Source organism: Chiloscyllium plagiosum, chromosome 9 (genome assembly GCF_004010195.1).
Source record: "Chiloscyllium plagiosum isolate BGI_BamShark_2017 chromosome 9, ASM401019v2, whole genome shotgun sequence".
NCBI lineage: Eukaryota > Metazoa > Chordata > Chondrichthyes > Orectolobiformes > Hemiscylliidae > Chiloscyllium > Chiloscyllium plagiosum.
In genome coordinates this window covers 55,370,621-55,393,961 of record NC_057718.1, presented here as the reverse complement: position 1 = coordinate 55,393,961, position 23,341 = coordinate 55,370,621, and the positions used below count along the sequence as shown (strand labels likewise).

The following is a 23,341-nucleotide window of genomic DNA, read 5'->3' as shown; positions in this document are numbered from 1 at the left end:
AACATTAACTCTGCTTTCTCTCCACAGATGCTGCCAGACCTGCTGAATTTCTCCAGCAATTTATGTTTTTGTTAGAGTATGTCCTGACCACTCAAAACACATGACGCTCAGTCACAAGAGTTTTCAAGATGCTTGACAATATTGAGTAAAAGAACAGTCTGCTTGAATGCCAGCCCTTCCGCTGACTTAATATTCATTCCCTTCTCTCATCAACAAACTAAAACTACAGCATATATTATCAGTAGGAATGCCATTTTACGTACCTCTCAGCCCCTTGTGGTAGTGAAAAGCACAACAGCAAAATGGAAACATCATCATTTCCCAATGAAATACTAACCTGACTTAGACCTAAAATTTCATTTTTTAATTGTTGCTTGATAAAATTTTGAAATTCTCCATTGATGATAGCAAACACCTACAGGAAACATGCTTCCAGTATCTTCACAGACCAATTAAGGTAAAAAATCAAGTCTCAGTGTCACCCATCTCCATAAACGTAAAAAAAATTAAATCATTCTAAAGAGCTACCTAACCATCATCTAAGCTTTTCTTATTGAAATTTTAATGTAGTTTACCACTATCTGTGCACTATGACAAATTTGTAATGTTAACTATACTGAGTCAGATAGCAATGAGAAATGTTCAGTAGTCAGCTCTTATTTATGTTTTCCCAAGTGACTGATGAAGCTAGTTTAAGTAGCAAGTTAGTAACTGTTTAATAATCTTACTTTGATGGTTTTTCTACAGTGCGATATGTGTTAAAAGCTTGTAGCTGCTGCTGAACGCCAACCAGTGAATTGGCAAATTTACGATTGTTCAGGATGATGATAGTCTGTTCGATCCACTCCAGCAGGTCAGATGCCAATGATTCATATTTTTCTATCATTTTTTCAGTTTCAATCGCATAATCAAGTACCTGTCACATGTGAAAATAGAACAAGTTTAAAGTAACAAAACTCAAGAAATGTCAAATTTGCAAAAAAAAATTCAATAATAATTTTAAGAAATAACTTCTGGGATTGTTTAATGTGTTAATCATATTAGAATGGATGCCTTGGAATGGGTTAAGTGATGGTAACACGATCAAGGAGGTTAGATGACTCAAGCATTTTAAGCTCAGCAACCAATAGACTAAATAACAACTTTGTTACCTTTGAAGATGGACTGAGGGCATGCCGCTAAGTTTGCAGTTGACAAAGATAGATGGATGGGCAGGCAGTATGCACGAAGCAGAGTGGCTGCAGAAGGACTTGTCAGACTAGGAAAGCGGGCAAAAAAAGTGGCAGATGGAATACAATATGAGAAAGTGTGAGGTTATGCACTTTGGTAGGTAGAATAAAGACTATTTTCTAAATGGGGAAAATTTTCAGAAATCTGAAGTAAAGGGACTTAGGAATTTTAGTTCAGGCTTCTCTTAAGGTTAGCATGTAGGTTCAGTTGGCAGTTAGGAAGGCAAATGCTATATTAGTATCCATTTCAAGAGGGCTAGAATACAAGAGTAGAGATGTGCTGTTGAAGCTGTACAAGACTTTGGTCAGACTGTATTTGGGCCCTATATCTAAGGACAAATCTACTAGTTAGTAGGGGTCTAGAGGTTTAGGGATCTAGGGGTTTACATGAATGATCCCAGGGATGAAGGGCTTGTTATGTGAGGAACGGTTGAGGACTCTACATCAGTACTTGATAGAGTATGGAAAGGCGTGGGATGGGAGATCTCATTGAAACTTAGAATATTGAGAGGACTGAACAGAATGAACATGGAGAAAATGTGTCCACTAGGGGGAGAGACAAGAACCCAGGGCACAGCCTCAGAGTGAAGACTAGGTCCTTTGGAACTGAAAGGAAGAGGAATTTTTTCAGCCAGAGAGTAGTAAACCTGGCTGGAGTGGTATCTTTCTAAAACTAAGGCAAGTAACTGTATGCGTGGACTCTACACATTAGCAGACACAAAGCAGAAAAAAGGTCAGACCAATAGTAATGGAATTTAAATACTTAAGATGGGATGATTACACTTCAATACGATTCAATTTCACATGTTATCACGACTGCTATAAATATATCTCACCACTGAAAAACATTATACTGTTCTCAATCTTACTGGACATTCTCCTCAAAATTAATACACAGTAGTTTCCAAAAAATTTTGAAATACCTTTCCAATGCGCTTTCCTTCCACAGCCAGGGCCTTCATCTTTGAGAAGTAGTGGTAGTATGTCACCACATAGGTAATAATTGACTTTTCATCAGGATGATCAACACTGACATCTGGTGAATAAATGGTGAGTATTATCTAGCTGCATAGTAGTGGCCAAACAGCTTGTATAAATTGTAAATAAAGGGGAACTACCAGTTTTAAGGATCATTATATGACAGTGACCATGAAGGTCATTGATGGTAATGTGCTTTTTAAAGATAACAAGGGAGAGGAAACAAATAATATTGGTAATATTTCAGAGCTACTTTTGAATCCAAACTCAAGTTATACCTACTATAACATCAATTTGGAAAAATGGTGTCAGCAATGGAGTGGAGGAGAGTTCGGGCAATAAAAGGATGATTGTTTATGAGTGGGGAATTAACATTACAGAATCCAAATAACATTCTTCAAATGCTGTCAAGCAGTAAATTATACATGAACATGAACAAAGTATCATGCTAACACTTAAAAATGAAACATTAAAAAATTAACCTTCAGGGTCCAACAGTTTGGTAAGCCCAAGGTGCTGCTCTGCTAGGTTGAAAGCATTCTGGAGATTGTAGTGAGCATTAGACTTCTTAAGCTTGTCAAAATCAATCAAGTCCGGCCTGACCAAATGATAATAGAGTGAGAAAATATAGACCACATACATACTGCAAAATAAATGCAAACAATGTGATTGAATATTTATTTGAAGCTAGCAATGCCAACATACCTATGCTTGTGTATAACAGCATTGAATGCCATGCCATCCCTCCAGCTGGTGGTAAAGTTGTGAATATTGACATTGGGATAGCTACAGAGAGGAAAAGGAAGTGTAAGATTTTATTTCTATCTTGAAAACTAAATTAAGAACCAAATGCAACAAGCTAAAGTTAACATGCCATATCGATTCATGGTTGTCATTTTGGTAAAATTTTAGAAACAGGTGGTTCTATAATGGATGGACATGTACTTGTGCAACCCCGTGTTATAGGGAAAAAAAATCAGTCTTTAGAAACAGTGCTGAAAGTGTTGGTGATGTAATCGTATTAAAGCCAACACACATTGTAAAAGTTCACACCTTTGAAATAGAGGCCCCAATTTATCAATCACATTATGGCAAATTCACATTAACGAAACATGCGTTATAGCAGAATGACCTGTGTATTCTTCAAAGACAGAATTCTAATTTGGTTACAGAGGGAGTCTCCTTATGATTTGCAATATTGTTACCGAATTGTGATCATTTTAGCAAATCCTCATCTCTGGTAAACATGATCTTTACAGTTGTGCCAGAAAAATAGGAAAACTGGCTACAATTATAAATGTGACAATGCTGTGGCTTTAAGGGGTTTTTTTTGAATGTTGTTTTTTAAATAGAAGTTGTAAGGCAGAGGTGCCAAACAGTCTACCAAAACCACTAGAGGAAACTTGGGGCCTTGGTTTTTTTTTAAAAAGTTGGAACAATGGAGGCAGCCTGAATAGATGTGGTCAGCTGTCACAGAGCAGGTTTTCCGTTTTGTTTAGTTTTTAGGCTTAGCTTTAAGCAGTTGCTAGTGTGGGCTTGAAGAGGTAGAAGTTACCTTCTTTTGGTTACAGCTAGAAGCTGGGGTTTCTCTCTGCTGCTGAGATACCTGTTGGACAAATCTATTTTTCTGAATTTGCCTTTTTTATCAAGGGAGTGTTTATGGGATGTTACTATATTGTAACAGTTAATAAATCTATTATTTGGTTAAGTTTTCCAATAGAGTTAAGTTATTTAAGTATTTCTTTCTTTTATTTATATTTAAAGTATAGTGTTTAAATAAATTGTGGTTTTGCTTGAAAAACTTGGGACCTAGGTGACCTTCTTAAAATATTTTGAGGAGGGGTCTGATCTGGTCCATAACACTAGCATACAGTAACTAGAAAATAATTACTTCCTCAGCATTAAAATTCAGTTAGCAAATGTGGAGCCATTATTATTTGAGGTAACTAACTTTTTACCTGATATGACCAGGAGTAATCATAGGATGTCAAATAAGGTCAAAATACAGGTTTGAAAAATTAGGGCAGTTTAAACAAAACACAAATACGGAGTTAATTTATTCATACTTTTGCTGGTATTATACAGAATTACAGAACTTTATGGAAACCAATGCCAAAATTAATTCACTTAATATCACAAATGGCAATTTTAAAGCAAAAGTTGCACACTTGCATATACATGAGTGAATGGATACATGTCAGTTGTGCATAAGACTTAAGGATTGAGAATACAAAGGAACCTCGATTATACATGGATCTACCTCATAAGTACTCTGCAGGAATAATTTACTGAGATATTCAACCAAAGTTAGTTAAGTATTCAATTTCACATTATTTCCAAGAACCAATACAATCACTGCAAAAAGAGGGGTTCACAAATAGTTAATTAAAACAAAATTTCCAATTGTGGACACTATTACACAATACAACTATTAAATGTATTTTCCTTCATAATGAAAAAACAAAGTATTATGGTTTTGTTTTGAAAATCCAAGTAAGACGTGGATGAAGCATTCCATCAAAACAATTTATTTTAATGGTGTTATTCAGGTTCAAGATTCAACCAAGAAAAAAATTACTCAGCTGCATTGTATGGGTCTCTGCTGGTGTGATTGAAGTGAGTTGGGTGGTATGAAGGCAATTAAGAGTCAACCACAGTGCTAATGTATCTGGAGACACAAACAGTCAGACTGGGTAAGGTTTATAGATTTCATTCCCTAAAGCACCATAGTGAACCAGGTGGCTATTTATGATAAATCGACAATGGTTACATGGTTGCCACTATCTGGCTTTTAATTCCAGATTTTTACTGCATTCAAATCTCACCATCTGCCACAATATATTTTAATTTAATATTCCCCACCATCCCTTCCGCAGGGTATTTTCAGTATTAAGACAGCAGTACCTTAAACTTTCAATCTTTGGAAAGGCCTAACTTCCTGGGGAATAAGGAGTGGGGAAGGCACAAAGAACTGTGTTTATCACCCCTAATCAGGAATGAGATCCAGTGTGATCCCTATGAATCACATAGGTCATTATTCTAAAGCTCCTGTGAACTGTAAATGATCAAATATCCAACCTATATCCTCAGAACATTAGTGTGGGCCTCTGGATTACTAATCCAGTGACAATATCAATGTCACTGCCTCCCCTTTCTGGCTGGTGGGTGAGGAGCTTATGCCTCATAAAATCGAGCCTACTGTCTTGTGGAAACGTTGTGACAACAATTCCACTGATAACACTCACCCTGCAGTTTTCATCTGGCACCATAACAGCAAAGCATCTTTTGCAGATTTCTTTTCCTTGTTGTCTTCTGATTCAACACTGATATCTTGGATCTTGGGAATAAAAATGAATTCTGTCAAATGGATTGTCTCACTTGCATGACTTAATAATTTCCCAAAAGCTAAAGGAGCTATTGAAAGGAAGCAGATTTAGGCAATTTCAATTTGGTTGCTTTAACAAGGGGAATGTTCATATTTGCTCAACACAGGAACAAGAGTAGGCCATTCAGTCCCTCAAGCTTGTTTCTCCACACCTGCCTTTGGAAAATATCCCTTAATACCTTTGCTTAACAAAAAACCATCTGTCTCAGATTTAAAATTGACAACTAATCTAACATCTCTTTGTTCTAACATCTCTCCTGAATGATCTGGTCCTAATTCTCAGATTATTCCTTTTATTAGAATCTCCAATCAGTAGGACTAGTTTATCTTTATCTACACTGTTTCTCCTGTTAATATCTTAGTGACTTCACCCTTAATTGTGGTTCTGTTCGCCAAACTGGGAATTTGTGTTGTAGACATTTCGTCCCCTGTCTAGGTGACATCCTCAGTGCTTGTAATCATTAAAAACACAGAAATAGAGAACACACACTTGATCATCAACACCACACTCACAGCAATCCGATTCACTAGAGAGGAAGAAATGGCCAACCAACTCCCATTCCTAGACATGATGGTACAGAGAACACCGAACGGAGAATTCACCACAAAGGTATACAGGAAAGCCACACACACAGACCAAGTCCTAAACTACGAAAGCAACCACTCCAACACACAGAAAAGAAGTTGCATCAAGACACTATTCAAAAGGGCCACAACACACTGCAGTACACCAGAACTGCAAAAATAGGAAGAAGAACACCTATACAATGTATTCACCAAAAACGGATACCCGCGCAATTTCATCAACAGATGCCTAAGGCAAAGACAACAGAATGAGGACATGCCACAACCCAAAGGACCAGCCACGTTACCATACATCAAGAGCATTTCTGAACTGACAGCCAGACTACTGCAACCACTAGGACTCATAACAGCACACAAACCAACAGCCACTCTCAGACAATAACTCACCAGAACAAAGGACCCAATACCCAATACCCAGCATGAGCAAAACCAATGTAGTATACAAAATCCCATGCAACGACTGCACAAAACACTACATAGGACAAACAGGAAAACAGCTAACAATCCGCATCCATGAACATCAACTAGCCATGAAACGACACGACCAGCTATCCTTAGTAGCCACACACGCAGATGTCAAGTAACATGAATTCGACTGGGACAACACTGCTATTATAGGACAAGCCAAACAGAGAACAGCCAGGGAATTCCTAGAGGCATGGCACTCATCCACAGATTCAAATCAATAAGCACATCGACCTGAACCCAATATACCGACCACTGCAGCAGACAGCTGGAACTGACAACCGGAAGTGGCAGATTCAAACCATTACAAATGCCGGAGGAAAGATCACAGAAGCGCTTCACAGGAGGCTCCCAAGCACTGAGGATGTCACCTAGACAGGGGACGAAATGTCTGCAACACAAATTCCCAGCTCGGCAAACCGAACCACAACGAGCACCCGAGCTACAAATCTTCTCACAAACTTTGAACTTCACCCTTAAACTTCTAAGCTTTAGAGAAAACGTGCCTAAATTATACAAATTTCTCCTCACAACATAATCCTCTGACATACAGGTATCATTCTTGGAAACAAGTGGTCAAAAATTAGAATAATAATTAAAGCAAGCATCAAGATCTTAGTGACATTCACTGCACTGTTGAATTTACCTGGAATCGGAGAATGATGGTCCAAATTAGACCAAGAGTCAACCGGTGGTTTCCATCCACGATATCATGAGATCCCATATTTTCTAAATGTACTCTTTGCTCTTTAAGAAACTGAAGGGCTTTGTCAACATTTTCAAGACAATGAATTCGCATTCGTCCTTTTGTTGGTTTGGGCTGATAGACAAAGACAGAGGGAATATGCACATAAATGCCAAACGTCATGCAAAAGAACTATGTTGCTGACATACCAAGTAAATATAGACTCAAGGTTTGCAGTTGTAATGACAGCAACATGTTCAGCATTCTCTGTCATTACTCTATTGAAACCAACAGTGATTTCCAGAATCTATTTGCGCAGTTCGAGATAAAAATCCAGATGTGGCCATCAGCAATTCTACACTTCTCCAGAGAATGTGCTGTTGAGATTTTCCAAAAATGCAATCAATGAAAAATTAATGAACTGATGAAAATATCAAATCAAACCACCATTTCTAAACTCTTTCTTTTGTCCAAAATCCTTGAACCATTTTTCTATCTCCCAAAACTGTTCCTATCTTTACCAAGCATGCCATGTACAACACTGTTTTTTGACCCAAAATACCAACTGACTATCAGTCCTGGAGATCCCTAACATCCCAAATGCCTGTTTTCAGCCGATCCAATTTATACCATGTGATAACAAGAGACAGTTGAAGTCACTTGGTACAGCAAAGACAACATATCTAAGGTTTGCGACTACGATTTATTCAATTCCTAACTTCAACATAATATAGCAACTGGTGGTAAGGTTAATCAAACAGATAAAAACATAACTAAATTTAAAATTGAAAATAAGTAGTACCTTACAGCACATTAAGGATGGCAGGACTAGTAATGTATCTCAGTTCCAACATGTAGGAGTTGCTGGATGCCAGTTTAAATTCAGATCAAGGACACCTGCGGCAAATTTGAGCAACTTTGATTCAGGGTTTGAGTTAGAGACTGAACTACAGGCAGTGGGACTCATCAGCCACACTTCCTAGAGTCTGGTTGTCCGATTTGGTCAGTGTTCAGGGGCAGCATGGTGGCTCAGTGGTTAGTACTGCTGACTCACAACGCTAGTGACACAGTTCAATTCCAGCCTCAGACGACTGCCTGCGTGGAATTTGCACATTCTCCCCTTGTCTGTTTGTGTGTTTCCTCGTGATGCTCTGGATTCTTCCCAAAATCCAAAGATGTGCAGATTAGGTGAACCGGCTATGCTAAATTCCCCACAGTGTTCTAGGATGTGCGGGTTGGGTACATTAGTCAAGGGTAAATGTAGGATAATACGGAAGGGGAACGGGCCTTGGTGGGGCGGTGGGGGTAGGGTTTACTCTTCGGACTTGTTGGGGCAAATGGCCTGTTTCCATGCTGTAGGGATTTTATGATTTAGGGATAAGGCTGTGAGACTCTGGGTGAGGCAGGTAAGCTAACCCAGAGGATAGGAACACACGAGCATTGGCCTTTCCAATTAGAGTCATAGAGATGTACAGCACAGAAACAGACCCTTCGGTCCAACTTGTCTACGCCGACCAGATATCCTAAACAAATCTCGTCCCATTTTCCAGCATGCGGCCCATATCCCTCTAAACCTTTCCGATTCATGTACCCATCCAGATGCCTTTTAAATGTTGTAAACAGACCAGCCTCCATCACTTCCTCTGGCACTTCCTCGTCCTATGCATGAAAAAGTTGCCCCTTAGGTCCCTTTTAAATTTTTCTCCCCTCACCCTAAACCTATGCCCTCTAGCTCTGAACTCCCTGATGCCAGGGAAAACACCTAGACTACTTACCCTATCCATGCCCCTCATGATTTTATAAACTTCTATAAGGTCTCCCTTCAGCCTCCGATGCTCCAGCCTATTCAGCCTCTCCCTATAGCTCAAATCCTCCAACCTTGGCAACATCCTTGTAAATCTTTTCTGAACCTTTGCAAGTTTCGCAACTCCTTTCAATAGGAGGGAGATCAGAATTACGCACGACATTCCAAAAGTGGCCCAACCAATGTCCTGTACAGCCGCAACATGACCTCCCTAATCCTGTACTCACTGCTCTGACCAATAAAGGACAGCATACCAAACGCCTTCTTTGTTATCCAATCTATCTGCAACCCCACCTTCAAGGAATTTTGAACCTGCACTCCAAGGTCTCTTTGTTCAGCAACACTCTCTAGGATCTTACAATTAAGTGTAGAAGTCCTGCTTTGATTTGCTTTTCCAAAATGCAGCACCTCACATATATCTAAATTGAACTCCATCTGCAACTCCTCAGCCCATTGCCCCATCTGATCAAGATTCCATTGTACTCTAAAGGTAACCTTCTTTGCTATCCACTATACCTCCAGGTTTGGTGTCATCTGCAAACTTACTAACTATACCTCTTACGCTCACATCCAAATCATTTATATTGATGACAAAAAGCAGTAAACCCAGCACCGATCCTTGTGGCACACCACTGGTCACAGGCCTCCAGTCTGAAAGGCAACCCTCCACCACCACCCTCTGTTTTCTATCTTCTAGCTAGTTCTATATCTAAATGGCTCATTCTCGCTGCATTCCATTGATCTAACCTTGTTAACCAGTCTACCATGAATAACCTTGTCGAACGCCTTACTATCCAAACAAGTTTAAAGAACCTCTGAGCTATTGCATGAATGTGAATTCACTATTTGATTCTGTTACAGGATGCTATTCAAGACAGGGCCAAAAGAAGAAATGTAGTGGTAATTTGGGGTGATAGAGTGATTAACACTGTTCTCTGCATTGTCTGCCTAGGAGGTAAGGTTTAGGACCTCTGCTCAGACAAGGAAGGGGGGGAGGATCTGTTACTATGGTCCTTGTAGGTATCAACAACATACACATGACAAAGAACGAAATTTGTATAGGCAACATGAGGAGAACGACCTCACATTAAGAAGAGCCTCAAAAGATTAATCTTAAATCTCTGCATTATTACCGAAACCACATGCAAATTGCCATAGGGCATATCAGATTAGAGATATGAATGCATGGCTCAAAATGGAAATTGGGTTCCAGTTTGTGGGGCATTGGCACTAGGAAAAGGTAGAGGTGTAGTTCTGCTATTTAATTGTGTGTTATGGACCAGGCCAGACCCCTTCAAAACATTTCAAGAAAGTAGCCTGGGCCCAAACGTTGCGAGTTGTTTTATTCCAGGAGTGATGCAGGTGGCCCAGTCACTAAGTTTTAAACCAAGCAGAATTTATTTGCAAGATTAGCAAATAAAATACAAACAAAAGAGAACAGAGTATAGAATAACAATCTATCTAAAAATCCAAAAGATTATCCCAACTTAATGATGATGTTCCAAATTCCTGCAACAATCCCCATAAACACCCCTTGGCAAAAAGAAGGTAAAAATCAAACACAGGGTCTTACAGGAGAGAGAGAGAGAGAGATGTGACAGATAGATTCAGCACGGAACACCTTCTTCCATGTAGCTGTTTCTTGGACCAGCAGCCTCAAACTGACTGACTGCTTTCAATGAACAGCCAGATTGCTAAAGACAAAACCAAACAACAGAAAAGCAGAGCTGGGAGAATTGGCCAATCCCCTTTCATTGTACGAAATATGTTTTTCCCAAAAAAACCTGAAAGTATTTTGCCTGAGGCAGTATCTGTTCGTTATAATCAAACTGACCCAAAACCCTTCAAACCTAGACCTCCTGGAGTTGCTGGGTTTATGACGGCTCTGAAAAAAAGCCAGGTGAGCATAATGTCATTAAAGGAGCAGCATCATCACATCTCCTCCCTTTCAAAAAAAAAGAACCATCAACATCAAAAGATGGCTTCATTTTAAAACACCTTAATCTTAAATTGTTAGTATACTACAATACTCATATGCATAATGTTGACAATAATCATGCAAACATGCACTACTACATTTTGTTTCAGTCTGTTTTACTCTTGCCACCAAATGCCTCCATTTCTCATTCAAGTCTCAACAATGTGTCAGCAATCATGTTTTCTCATCCTGTCACATGCACAATATTCAAAAATGAATGGTTGCAACAACAAGCTCCATCTAAACAGTTTGGAATTTTTGTCCTTAAATTTCTCCACAAAAATAGGTTATGATCAGTGTATATGATTGTCTCAGATACATTACTGGCAACATAAACATTGAAATGTAGTAATGCCAACACCAAACTCAAAGTTTCCTTCTCAACTGTCCAATACTTCTGATGAATGTTCAATTTCCTGTAGACATACACAAGCAGTCTTTCTATCTTCTCATTGTTTTCCTAGTAAAACACCTACATCACTCGCACCAACAGCCACTCTGAATGGCTTTGCGTAGTTAGGCGTGGCTAGCACTGGGGCAGTGGTTAACACAGCTTTCATGCTATTAAGTGCCTTCTGACAGTCTGCTGTCCACTGAAACTTCTTGCCTTTTTTTAGCAATTCAATGAGTGGAGCCACCACATTGCTAAAATTTGGTATGAATTTTCAATAAAATCCACTCAATCCCAGCAACAGTAGTATTGCTCTTTTTGTCAAATGGTACTGAAACTCCTCAATTACTCTGTTTTTTCATTCCGTGGGGCCATTTGTTCATGTCCAATAACATGGCGTAGGAAGGTGGCTTGGGCTGTGGTAAATTCAGTTTTAGCCAGGTTTATCACCAAGCCTACCTCCTGAATTCAATCCAACAATTCTGATAAATGTTGCAAATGTTCCTTCCATATGGTTTTAAAAATCACCAGGTCATCAATATAAAATACACAATTGGGTGATCTGGCAATGACCTTATTGGTTAGACTCTGAAATGTGGCTGGTGCATCTTTCATACCAAACAGCATGACTTTAAACTGATACAGCCCATTACAAAAGCCAAAATTGTCTTCAGTCTTTAGGACAAAGTTATGTGCCAGTATCCTCTAAGCAAGTCAAACTTAGAAACATAAGTTGCTAGTCCCACCTTTTCAATACATTCTTCCAAACACGGAAATAGATATGCATCAGTCTTTGTAACTACATTGACTTTGCAACAGTCTACTCATAATCATTGGGTACCACCTGGTTTTGGCACCATTACTAAGGGTGAGCTCCCATCACTGTAACTCACTTTGATTGTGTCGTCTTGGAGCAAGCTTTCAATCTCCTTTTGAAGCTGTGCCAACTTTAGAGGGTTATGCCTATAAGAATGTTGCTTCATCGGAACAGCATCTCCTGTATCTCCATCATGCATAAACTGGGAAGTACTTACCTATTATTTCCACATATCTCCCCCTGTGATAGTAATAACTCTTTCAGGTCATTTTGATATTCCTCAGGAAGGTAACTCAATGATTGGCAAAAATTTGGATCAATTCCCTCATTGGCCAATTTAATTTGGAAAATGTCCAGTTCAGAATCCTCATAACTTGGTTCTTCAATCAGTATTGTAACCAATAATACAATCTTCTTTGCTTTCCTTCCTTGTCAAAATACCTTTTGAGCATATTCACATGACACACACTGAGATTTATTTCTGTCTGGAGTCCTTATCAAATACTTCATCTCACTCAATTTCCTTTCAACTTGATAAGGTCCACTAAACCTTGGTTTAAAGGTTCACCTATGACTGCAAGTAACAATAACACTTTATCCCTGATAGTAAAATTGCGAGGTTTTGATTTCTTGTCTGCTTCCCGTTTCATTATATACCGTGATATCTTTAAATGCTGACGAGCCAACACCCTTGCTTCATTGATTTGTTCCTTAAAATCTGACCCAAGGTCCAAATATGTGGTCTCCGAATTCTAACATTCTAATTTCTCCTTAATCAATTTTAGTGGTCCTCTCACTTCAAGCCCAAAAACTAATTTAAATGGAATAAATTTGGTCAATTTAATCGGGTGCATCTTTGATGGCAAAAAGTACAAACGGAATTCCTTTATCCCAATCATCTGGATAGTCTTGACTGTAAGCCGTCAACATGGTCTTTCGTGTCTGATACCACCTTTCTAGCACTCCGTGATTCTGGATGGTATGCAGTAGGTTTGAATTGTTTTAATTGTAAACTGTCCATAACTTCCTTGAATAATTTCGATGTAAAGTTTGACCCTTGATCTGATTGTATCTCTGTGGGTAGTCCAGATTTAGTGAAAGAAATTGACTAACTCCTCTACAATCCTTTTAGCTGTGATACTGCATAATGGAATGGCCTCTGGAAATCTAGCAGGCACATCCATTAATGCCATCAAATACTGATTTCCACTTTTTATTTTAGATAAGGGTCTTTACAAGATTGAATCCTAAGATTATTGTAAAAGGTTCCTCAAATGCAGAAATAGGTATTAAAGGTGTGGGTTTTACTACTGCCTGTGGTTTTCCAATTACTTGACATGTATGACTTGTCTGGCAAAATTCAATCTTATCCTTGCGCAGCCCACGCCAGTATTTCTTTTGTATTTTAGCTTGCTTTTCTTACCCCTAATTGTCCCCCTACTGGTAGTTCATGCCCCACTTGCAACACCACCTTTCTATAACCCACTGGCAATATGACTTGATGAATTTCTGCCCATTTCTCATCTGCCTGAATATGTGATGGTTTCCATTTCCTCATTAAGACATCATTTCTAAGATAGTAGCATTCAGGGATACATTCAGATTCTTTTTCCGTGCATGGCTTTTGATATAATTGGTTTAAATTTTCATCTTTTTGCTGTAACTCAGTTAATTTATCTGAGCTATAGATGTCTGCTTTGTCATGTATCTGCTCCTGGTTTGTCTCAACCATTTGATCAAACAGGGTCTCTATTAATTCCACTTCAACCTTCTTATCTGTACTGTTTGTTCTTTCCGGTTTCAACTGGGGACTTTGTGACCTCATAACACACAGTCGGGAAAAATCCAAAGATATGTGTGCTGCAGTAGTTCAATTGCCTGAGTTTCTACTGGCTTTTCAACCACTGTAGGCAGCAACCTTACCTGTGAACCTGCTGTATCGTTAGCAAAGACAAATTGTATACCTGGAGCTGAAAGTTTGCCCAATACTCCTACCATGACATCTCCATTCTTCATTGGCCACTCTAACTTCACTTTACATAATTGAGTGCTTCTTGTCTTACTGTGAATTCCTGGTACTTGCACCTTTTCTGACAATAGTCCTTCAAAAGGTACTTATCTCCTCATCTTTCAAAATCAAAATGATTGAGGAGTTCTTGGGTTTTTTTCATATTGCAATCTCTTTACCTGCTGCTACTCACCTACATGAGTAAACTTTACCTTCTCAGGTATATGGTTCAAGAAGATCTGGCACTTCCTCCTGAACCAAACTCTGACCAGGTTATACATTTCGGTGAAACTTTCTAGCCTCCACTGTGCTTTCCATTACCACTTCAACAAAATTCACTGGCTTATTCTGTTTTCCTACAGTTGGCTTCCCAGTGCTTTTCCTAACCTACCAATACTATGGTTTCATGTGGCCTATTTTGTTGCAGTGAAAACACCACAGCTTTTTAAACTTCTCTTTCCCTTTCAAGGGTTTCTTTTTTACCCTGTGGTAAGTTATCCTTATGATCTTCACTGAGATCTACCTTTCCCTTTCCATGTGAGGATTTTTCTTTACCCCAATTTCTATCCCTCATGGATTGAAATTGATGTTGGAAGCCAATCTTTGATTTATGGACCAACTCATAGTCATCAGCCATTTTAGCTGTTATCTTGCCGTTTTAACTCTCTGCTCTTCCACGAGTTCTACTTCAGGAAGTGAATTTTTTAACTCATTCAAAATTACCATCTGTCTAAGAGCGTCATAGGTTTACTGTATGTTTAATGCCCTTATCCACCTAGCAAAATTGCCTTGTTTGATCCTTTCAAACTCAATGTAGGTTTGACCAGGGTGCCTTCCTAGATTCCCGAAATGTCTGTTGGCTTCTGGCATGAGCTCATATGCACTTAAGATAGCTTTCTTCACCGCCTCATAGGTCTCAGATACCTCCTCTGATAGTGATGCAAATACCTCACTCGCTCTACCTACAAGTTTTGTTTGGATCACATAATCACTGGCCACTGCATTTGTTTAGCCACCTTTTCAAATGAGATAAAAAGGCTTCCACATCCTTACCATCAAATTTAGGCAATACTTGAATATATTGAAATAGATTCTCACCAGGTCTTTGGCTACCATGAGTTTGTTCACTCTCACTCTCTTCCTTACCAAGCTTATCTTCACCTTCATCTACATCCTTTTAAGCTGACTTTTCCTGTCTAAGTACCATTTCCTGAAGTTCAATCTCCCTCTCTTTCATCCTTCCCTCACTCCGCTTTTCTCTCCCTTCGCGCTCTCTTTTCTTTTTGTTCTGCTAAGGCGATTTAGTCCTTTCCTTTTTATTCTGCTGGGGTTTTTCATTTTTTTTCTCTTTCCCCTGCTTTTAATCGTAATTCAAACAAAGAGTTTCATTTCTGTGGCCCTTTCCTAGTCTTTAGCCTCTAACTCAAGCTACTTCATTTCAATTGAACTTTAGCCATCTCTAAAGATTCAGATGGCGTTTCCAACAAATTTAAATACTGAGTTATGTTTGTAATTATCTCTCCTTTCATTATGGGGAGGAGGCAGCTCCAACCCCAACTTGTCTGCTAATTCCAGTAGCTTGACTTTAATCACATTTTGTAAAACCTCCAAAGTCCCATTCTTCCACTGCCAGAAAACTCTTAGTGACTGAAAGAGTTTCCCAAGCATGGTTTAAACCAACCAAAATCAACACCCAGAACAAAAGACACTAACACCTAGCACTCACTGCCTTCGAGCCAGGCAACCTTAATACCAAATCTGAACAACAGAACAAATCCTGCAAATTTCCCCCAGTCTGTTACGGCCAGGGTCAGACCCTCTCAAAACATTTCTAAAAGTATTCCCGACTCCCTAACTTTGCTACTTGTTTTAAGGTAGTGTAAAATGGATATACCAGAGTGATGTAGCTGGCCCAGTCACTTAGTTTTAAACAAAACAGAATTTACTTGCAAGATTACCGAATGAAATACACACAAAAGAGAACAGAATATAGAATAACTTATTTATCTGCAAACCAAAAGATTACCCAACTTATTGATGCTGTTCAAAATTCCTACGACAATCCCCACAAAGACCCCTGGCAAACAAAAACGAATGAAACACAGGATCTTACAGGAGAGGGGGAGAGTTGGGGGCAGGGGAGACACAGAGAGAGCAAGAGCGCGAGAGAGAGCGAGCGAGTGCACGAGAGAGCGAGAGAGAAATGACAGAGAGATTCAGCATGGAACATCCTCTTCCATGTAGCTGTTCCTTGGAACAGCAGCCTCAAACTGACTGACTGCTTTCAATGAACAGCCAGACCGCTAAATCCAAACCAAACCAAGCAAGAAAACTGGCCACTTCACTTTCAATATACAAGCGTTTTTTTTAAACATCTTGAAACCCTTTTGCCTGAGGCAGCATATGTTAGCTATAAACAAATTGGCCCTAAAACCCTTCAAACCTGGACCTCCTGGAGTGTCTGGGTTTACAACCATTCTGAAAAGAAAACCATGGACAACATAACCTTGTCAAAGGAGCAGCATTGTCACACAGAGTATTAGCATAAAAGCAAGGGATAACGTAAATTCAGGGAACTAAGATGTGGAAATAGAAATGAGAAATGATAAAGGCAAAAAGTCATTTATGGAAGTGGTATACAGGCCCCCGAACAGTAACTGAATAGTAGGGTGGAGCATAAAGGAAGAAATATTATATTATATTATGTCAGAAAGACATGCTAATAATTGTTAGATTTTAATCTACTGATCACCTGGAAAAGTCAGTTGTCAAGTGTAGCATCGATGAGGAGTTCATTGAAATTTTCAAGATAGCTTCTGAGAACAGCATGTTCTAGAGCTGACCAGAGAGCTAACTCTACTAAATGTGACATTGCACAATGAAATAGAATTAGTTAATGATCTTACAGTGAAGGTGTTCCGAGGTAGTAAATGATCATAATATGACTGAATTTTACATTTAGTTGAAGGAGAGAGGAGTGGGTCAAAGGCTATTCTTAAAAAGTTAAATAAGGGGAACTATTGGGAGATGAAAGCAGAGCTGATGAAAATGAACTGGTAAATTAGGTTCAAGAATAAAGTAAACAGGGATGCGTTCTCTGACATTTAAGGAAATAGAATATATGGAATAGATACATTCCAAGGAATAAGAAAACACCTAAAGTCCAGACCCCACCACTGTGGCCAACTAGAAATGCTAAAGATAGTATCAAACTAAAAAAAATGGTATATAACTATTGCAAAGGAAGGTGACAGGCCAGAAGATTGGACAGAATATAAAAACAGCAAGAATGATCAAAAAATTAATGGCAGGGAAATATTAGAATGAGGAAAAAAGCTAATCATAAATACAAAAAATGGATAACAAGAGTTTCTGTTACTACATAAAGAAGAAAAGAGTAAACAAAGTGGATGCTGCTCTTTTAGATAGGAACACTGGAGAATTAGTAATGTAAAATAATGCAGATGGCATTATGACAGATACATGAACAACGCAGATTAATTGAAAGGTATTTTGTATGAATCTTTGTATGAGGATACAAGTAACATTTCAGAAGTAATGACAAATCAGGAAAGGAAGGAAGGAACAGAGTGATGGTTAGAGATGCGGGCTAATGGACTTCATCTAAGGATCTTAAAAGAAGTGGCTAGTGCGATAGTTGATGCAGTTTTGATTAATTTTAATTTTGCAAAACTTATTTTATTCAGGCAAGATACCAGTAGATTACATGATAGTGCATGTAACCTCCTTATTCAAACACAGAGGGAGACAGACAGTAGGAAAGCACAGGCTAGTTAGCTTAATGCCAGTCATAGAAATTGCATTGGAAAATATTATTAAAGAAGTTATGGGAAGACATTTGGCTAAGTTTAAGGGAATTAGGCTGAGTCGGCATGATTTTGTGAAAAGGAAACCATGTTTAACCAATCTCTTGGAATTCTCTGAGAGGGTAACATGTGCTGCGAATAAAACGTAACTAGTGGATGTACAATACTCAGATTTCTAGGAGGCATCTGATAATGCATCACCTCAACGGTTATTGAAAAAATTAAAAACTGTCAAGACAGCTCACTAGTGTTGATAGAAGACTGGCTGGCTAAGAGGAAGTGGAGAGTAGGTGTAAATTAGTCTTTTTTAGATTGGTGATATGTGATTAGTGGTGTACCACAGGAATTTCAGCTGAGATCTCAAAATGCTTACAGTTTATATGAATGACTAGATGATAGGATGGAAATATAGTTGCCAAACTTGCTGACAGTGCAAAATAGATAGGAAAGTAAATTGTGAACAGGATAAAAGGAAGCTACAGAAAGATTCACTGTGGGTTAACTGAGTAGACAAAGACATGGCAAATGCAATATAACATGGGAAAATATGAAACTCTCCATTTTGGCAGGAAGAATTACAAACATATAATCTAATTGTGAGAGCTTGTAGAGATCTGAGATACAGTGGGATTCTGGATGTCCCCATGTATGAATCACAAAATGGTTAGCACATAGCTCCAGCTGTTTAATTAGGAAAACTAACAGAATGTTGACATTTATTGCAAAAGGAATGAAATACAGAGTTGTCATGCTTTAGTTACACCGGGAACTGGCAAGAACACATCAGGAGTACAGTGTATAATACTAGTCACCTTATTTAAGGAAGGATATAAATGTACTGGAGGCAGTTCAGCCAAATTTTAAAGGATAATATCTGGAATGGGAAATTTTCTTATGAGGAAACATTGGACAGGCTGGACTTGTATTCACTGGACAGTAAGAGGTAATTCGATTGAAAAGTAAAATCTTAATGGATTTTTACAGACTAGATATACAGAGGATTTTCTCCTTATGAGAGAATCTAGGATTAGGGGTCAATGATAACACTGCCCACTTACAACAAAAATGAGATTAATTGTATCTCTCAGAGATTAGTGTTTGGAACTCACTTCACGAAAAGCTGGTGGAAACAGAATCCTTGAATATTTTTAAGGTAGGAATAGATTTATTCATGTTAAAGCAAGGAGGGGAGGACTGTAATCGGTACAGGTCGGAATATTAATTTGACATTACAATAAGACCAGCCATGATCTTATTAAATGACAGAGCAGCCTGAAGGAGCTGAATGGCCTATTCCTATTCCTAATTCGCATGCTTGTAAGTGAGAAATTTCCAACAAAAGTTCTGAAAAATAGTGTTCTATGTGGTTCTAGTACAAATCCAACACTGACATCTATCCGGGATTATGAAAAATTATCTAGATATGTCGTGTCCACAAACAGCAGGTCAAATCCAACCTGGCCAACTACCACCCTGTAAGTTAAGATTTAATTATCATTGAAGCAATGGAATATATTATTGGCAGTGCAACAATAACTTGCTCAGTGAAGCGGTTTGGTTTCTGCCAGGTCCACTCAGCTCCTGACTTCACTGCAGTTTCAATCCAGACACGGGCAAAAGAGATGGGCTCAAGAGGAAAATTCAGTGTGATTGCCCTTGACAAAAAGGTAGCATTTGAGCACAAAGAAAGATGATTGAGAGTGTTGGAAGTCAATAATTTCAGCTACAAGACACCTATATGGGAACTCCATAGGCTATCATAGTCCCAATGATTTTCAGCTACTTTATTTGTCTCCTATCATAGCAAATATATTCACCCAGTTCCATTCTTATTGAAATATAGAAAAAAAACACTTTGAATGACTTCTCTTCTTGCTTTTACACCATTACATCTGGCGTTCCCATGGATCTATACTTGGTCCCCTCCTTTTTCTCACTTACATGCTGTTCTTTCTTGATATCATAAAAGCAAAACATTAGTTTTCACATGTACTCTGATGACCAGCTCGACCTCACCACCACCACTTTACTCGACAACTCTATAACAAAAACAGAAATTGCTGGAGAACTCAGGTCTGGCAGCATCTGTGGACAGAAAGTGGAGTTAATCTTCTGAATCCAGTGACTCTTCATCAGAACCTTCTATTTCTCTATTGTTGCTATCACATTGCTTAACCAACTGATACTGCATGTGAAGAAATTTCCTCCAGTTAAGTATCGGGAAGGGTGAAGTCATTGTAAGATTGTACAAGGATAAGGTAAGAATTGGGCAGTTTACCCATACTTGGGTCTATTGATAACCACTTATTAAAAAAAAAAATCAGAAGGCAAGATGAGGCATTTAAGTATCCATCAATTGGCCCCAAAGTAGGTGGCCACCTGATCCTTCCTCTATGCCTGCAAAAGTTTACAGTTCTGGGGAGAGTGGGTGGTTGGAGGAAAACAACTTCATTTTGTGTCCCCCCATCTTCAAACCCATAGCTGGAGAAATGCAAGATATTTATTTTGTGATTTATAATTATATGAGCTTGTATTTAATCCATGTGTATATCCCTATCATCTATATTCTTTTAAAATTAAAATTGAAAGATGCAGAGTTTTTAACTTCCAGGTTTGCTCTGAAAATATTTCAACATACCAGCAGTTTACAAAACTTTGAACCATAGAATATAGGAGCAGGAATAGGCCATTTAGCCCTTTGAGACTGCTCTGCCATTCAATACAATCATGTCTGATTAGTCAATTCAGTACCCTGTTCCCATTTTCTCCTCACATCCTTTGATCCCTTTAGCCTCAAGAAATAAAATCTATCTCCTTAAGATCATTAAATATTTCATCTTCACCACTTTGTGGCACAGAATTCCAATGGCTCACCACTCTCCGGGTGAAGAAATTTCTTCTTGTCTCTTTCCTAAAAAGGCTACCCTTTATCCTGAAGACTTTGACCTTGGGTTCAGCACTCCCCAATGATTGAGAACATCCTTTCTGCATCTATCGTGTCAAATTTTATTAGAATTTTACAGGTTTCTATGAGCTTCCCTCCCAATTCTTCTAAAAACTCTAGTAGTGAATATAGTCCTAAGTCATCCAGGCTCTTCCCAAACACCAATCTTGCTATACCCAGGACTCTCTCCGTAGTCATAACATCCTTGCTCAAGTAAGGAGACCAAAGATGCACACAATATTCCAGGTATGGTCTTACCAATGCCCTGTACTACTGCAGCAAGACATGCCTGCTGCTGTATCTAAATCCTCGTTATGATGGCCAATATACTATTTGTCGTCCTCACCGCCTGCTGCATCTGCATGCTTACTTTCAACTTGACACTCTTTGACTTGGTGCAAGATTCAAAGAGATATTTCTAACAACTAATCCATGGCTCAGAAATTTTAATGGACTGCTTTCTTAAAGGTCAGCAGCAAATACATTGTTTTTCACTGATCACAATACCTTCCCCTTTTATTCCCAACATTACTCTAGATTAAATTAACAGGGGAAATATTAATTCTCAAAACAATTAACAGATTTCTTCTTAGAAAATAATCCAGATAGGCAAAGAGATAGGTTTAAGGAGAGTCTTTAAAGAGAAGTGTGATAGAGAGATGGACAGGTTCTAGGGAGAAAATTCTAGAGCTCAGAACATAATCAGGTCAAGGCACAGTCGTAAATTGTACGCAGCATTAAATCAAGGTATACAGCAGCACAAATGATCACAAGTTGTAGGGATAGCAAGAGGTTATAGAGATAGGAGAAGAGAAACTGTGTAGAGACTTTAAAACAAGAACAAAAATTTTAAAATCAAATTGTTGTCAAACAAAGAGCTAAGGAGAAAGTGAGGACTGCAGATGCTGGAGATCAGAGCTGAAAATGTGTTGCTGGAAAAGCGCAGAAGGGCTCTTGCCCGAAACGTCGATTCTCCTGCTCCCTGGATGCAGCCTGACCTGCTGCGCTTTTCCAGCAACACATTTTCAGCTCAAACAAAGAGCTAATACAGGGATGGATAAGAGGACAAGTTGCAAGCCCAACTAATGAGTTTAACACTAATTGGGAGAATATTAATATACTTTGGTCTAAAGATAACATCGGTATGGATAATGGTTTCTGTGGAAAATGAGCTGAAGCAGAGACAAAGATGGACAACATTAAGGAGTTGAATGTGGATGGCTTTGGCGATCAAGACAGTATGAGGTTAGAAGCTCAGCTATGGGTCAAATAAGAAGGCAATTATCTGTCTGTGAAGAAAAATTGAGTTGATAGCTGGTAACAAGGTTTGCAACAGATACTGAAGATAATGACTTCAGTTGCCTCAGCATTTGGTTGGACCAATCGAAAAAATTGGAATTGTTCTGACTGCATGAGATCCTTACTTCTGGATTCACAATTAACACCACCCTACTAAATTTAAAAAAAAACAATAATTCATTCATCACACAGATAGCAATCTGCAACACAATGTTACTGAAACAATAACTGGTTAAATATTAATCTTTATTCCTTTTCAAAGCAGGATTCAACAATAGCCATTTAAACTGTCTCAGTTGATAGCAATGTAACCTCTCAGTTAGATGACTGCTCAAACTCCACGTTTGAGTGTCAATGCATAAACTATGCTGTTACTAAAATTAAAGGAGTATTGAATGCTGGCATTGTTTGGCAAGAAGATCTGTAGTCATTCAGGTGACTGCTAGAGACCCTAGAACATTTTGTGAAGGAAAACAAAATTCCAAAGAGTTTTTTACTGCATGTGTGTACCACATGATATGACCACATGTTGAAAGGCGCTGGAGTTCATGAGAAACGAGGCCAGAACATTTAATCAATTAGCTTGCATTCTTAAAAATTGAGCCCATTTTAACATTACCCATTTTACAATTTGTAATGTGACTGAAGACAAGGAATATTTACAGCAATAATATATCCTTTGAGAGCTACATAATGAGTTCACCCAAAATCTACAAGGAATACTAGGAAAGGCAAATGTACGAATGATTTTGCAATCATATTAGTTTATAACCTAAGAAATGTTCTTGGTGCTTCTTTGGAGAGAGATGCTTATCCCTCTAAGGAGGGGAAAGAAGAAAAAAGAAAATGGAAGAGAAAGAAAGCTGCCTTAAGAGATAGGAGCTGAAAATGTGTTGCTGGAAAAGCGCAGCAGGTCAGGCAGCATCCAGGGAACAGGAGAATCGAC

At 38.6% G+C, this 23,341-nt stretch overlaps 1 protein-coding gene across 3 annotated transcripts in view; it reads right to left on the bottom strand.

Moving 5' to 3' along the window:
• Positions 1 to 23,341, bottom strand: part of sptbn1 (spectrin, beta, non-erythrocytic 1) — a 290,620-nt gene that overhangs the window by 78,811 nt on the left and 188,468 nt on the right. For all 3 annotated transcript variants that reach the window (XM_043695960.1, XM_043695961.1, XM_043695962.1), the window contains 6 exons: positions 7,289 to 7,462; positions 5,453 to 5,544; positions 2,913 to 2,993; positions 2,690 to 2,805; positions 2,153 to 2,265; positions 729 to 916 (listed from right to left, as the gene is read on the bottom strand). In XM_043695960.1, the coding sequence (XP_043551895.1) occupies positions 729 to 916; positions 2,153 to 2,265; positions 2,690 to 2,805; positions 2,913 to 2,993; positions 5,453 to 5,544; positions 7,289 to 7,462 (764 nt within the window). The remainder of the gene's footprint in view (positions 1 to 728; positions 917 to 2,152; positions 2,266 to 2,689; positions 2,806 to 2,912; positions 2,994 to 5,452; positions 5,545 to 7,288; positions 7,463 to 23,341) is intronic.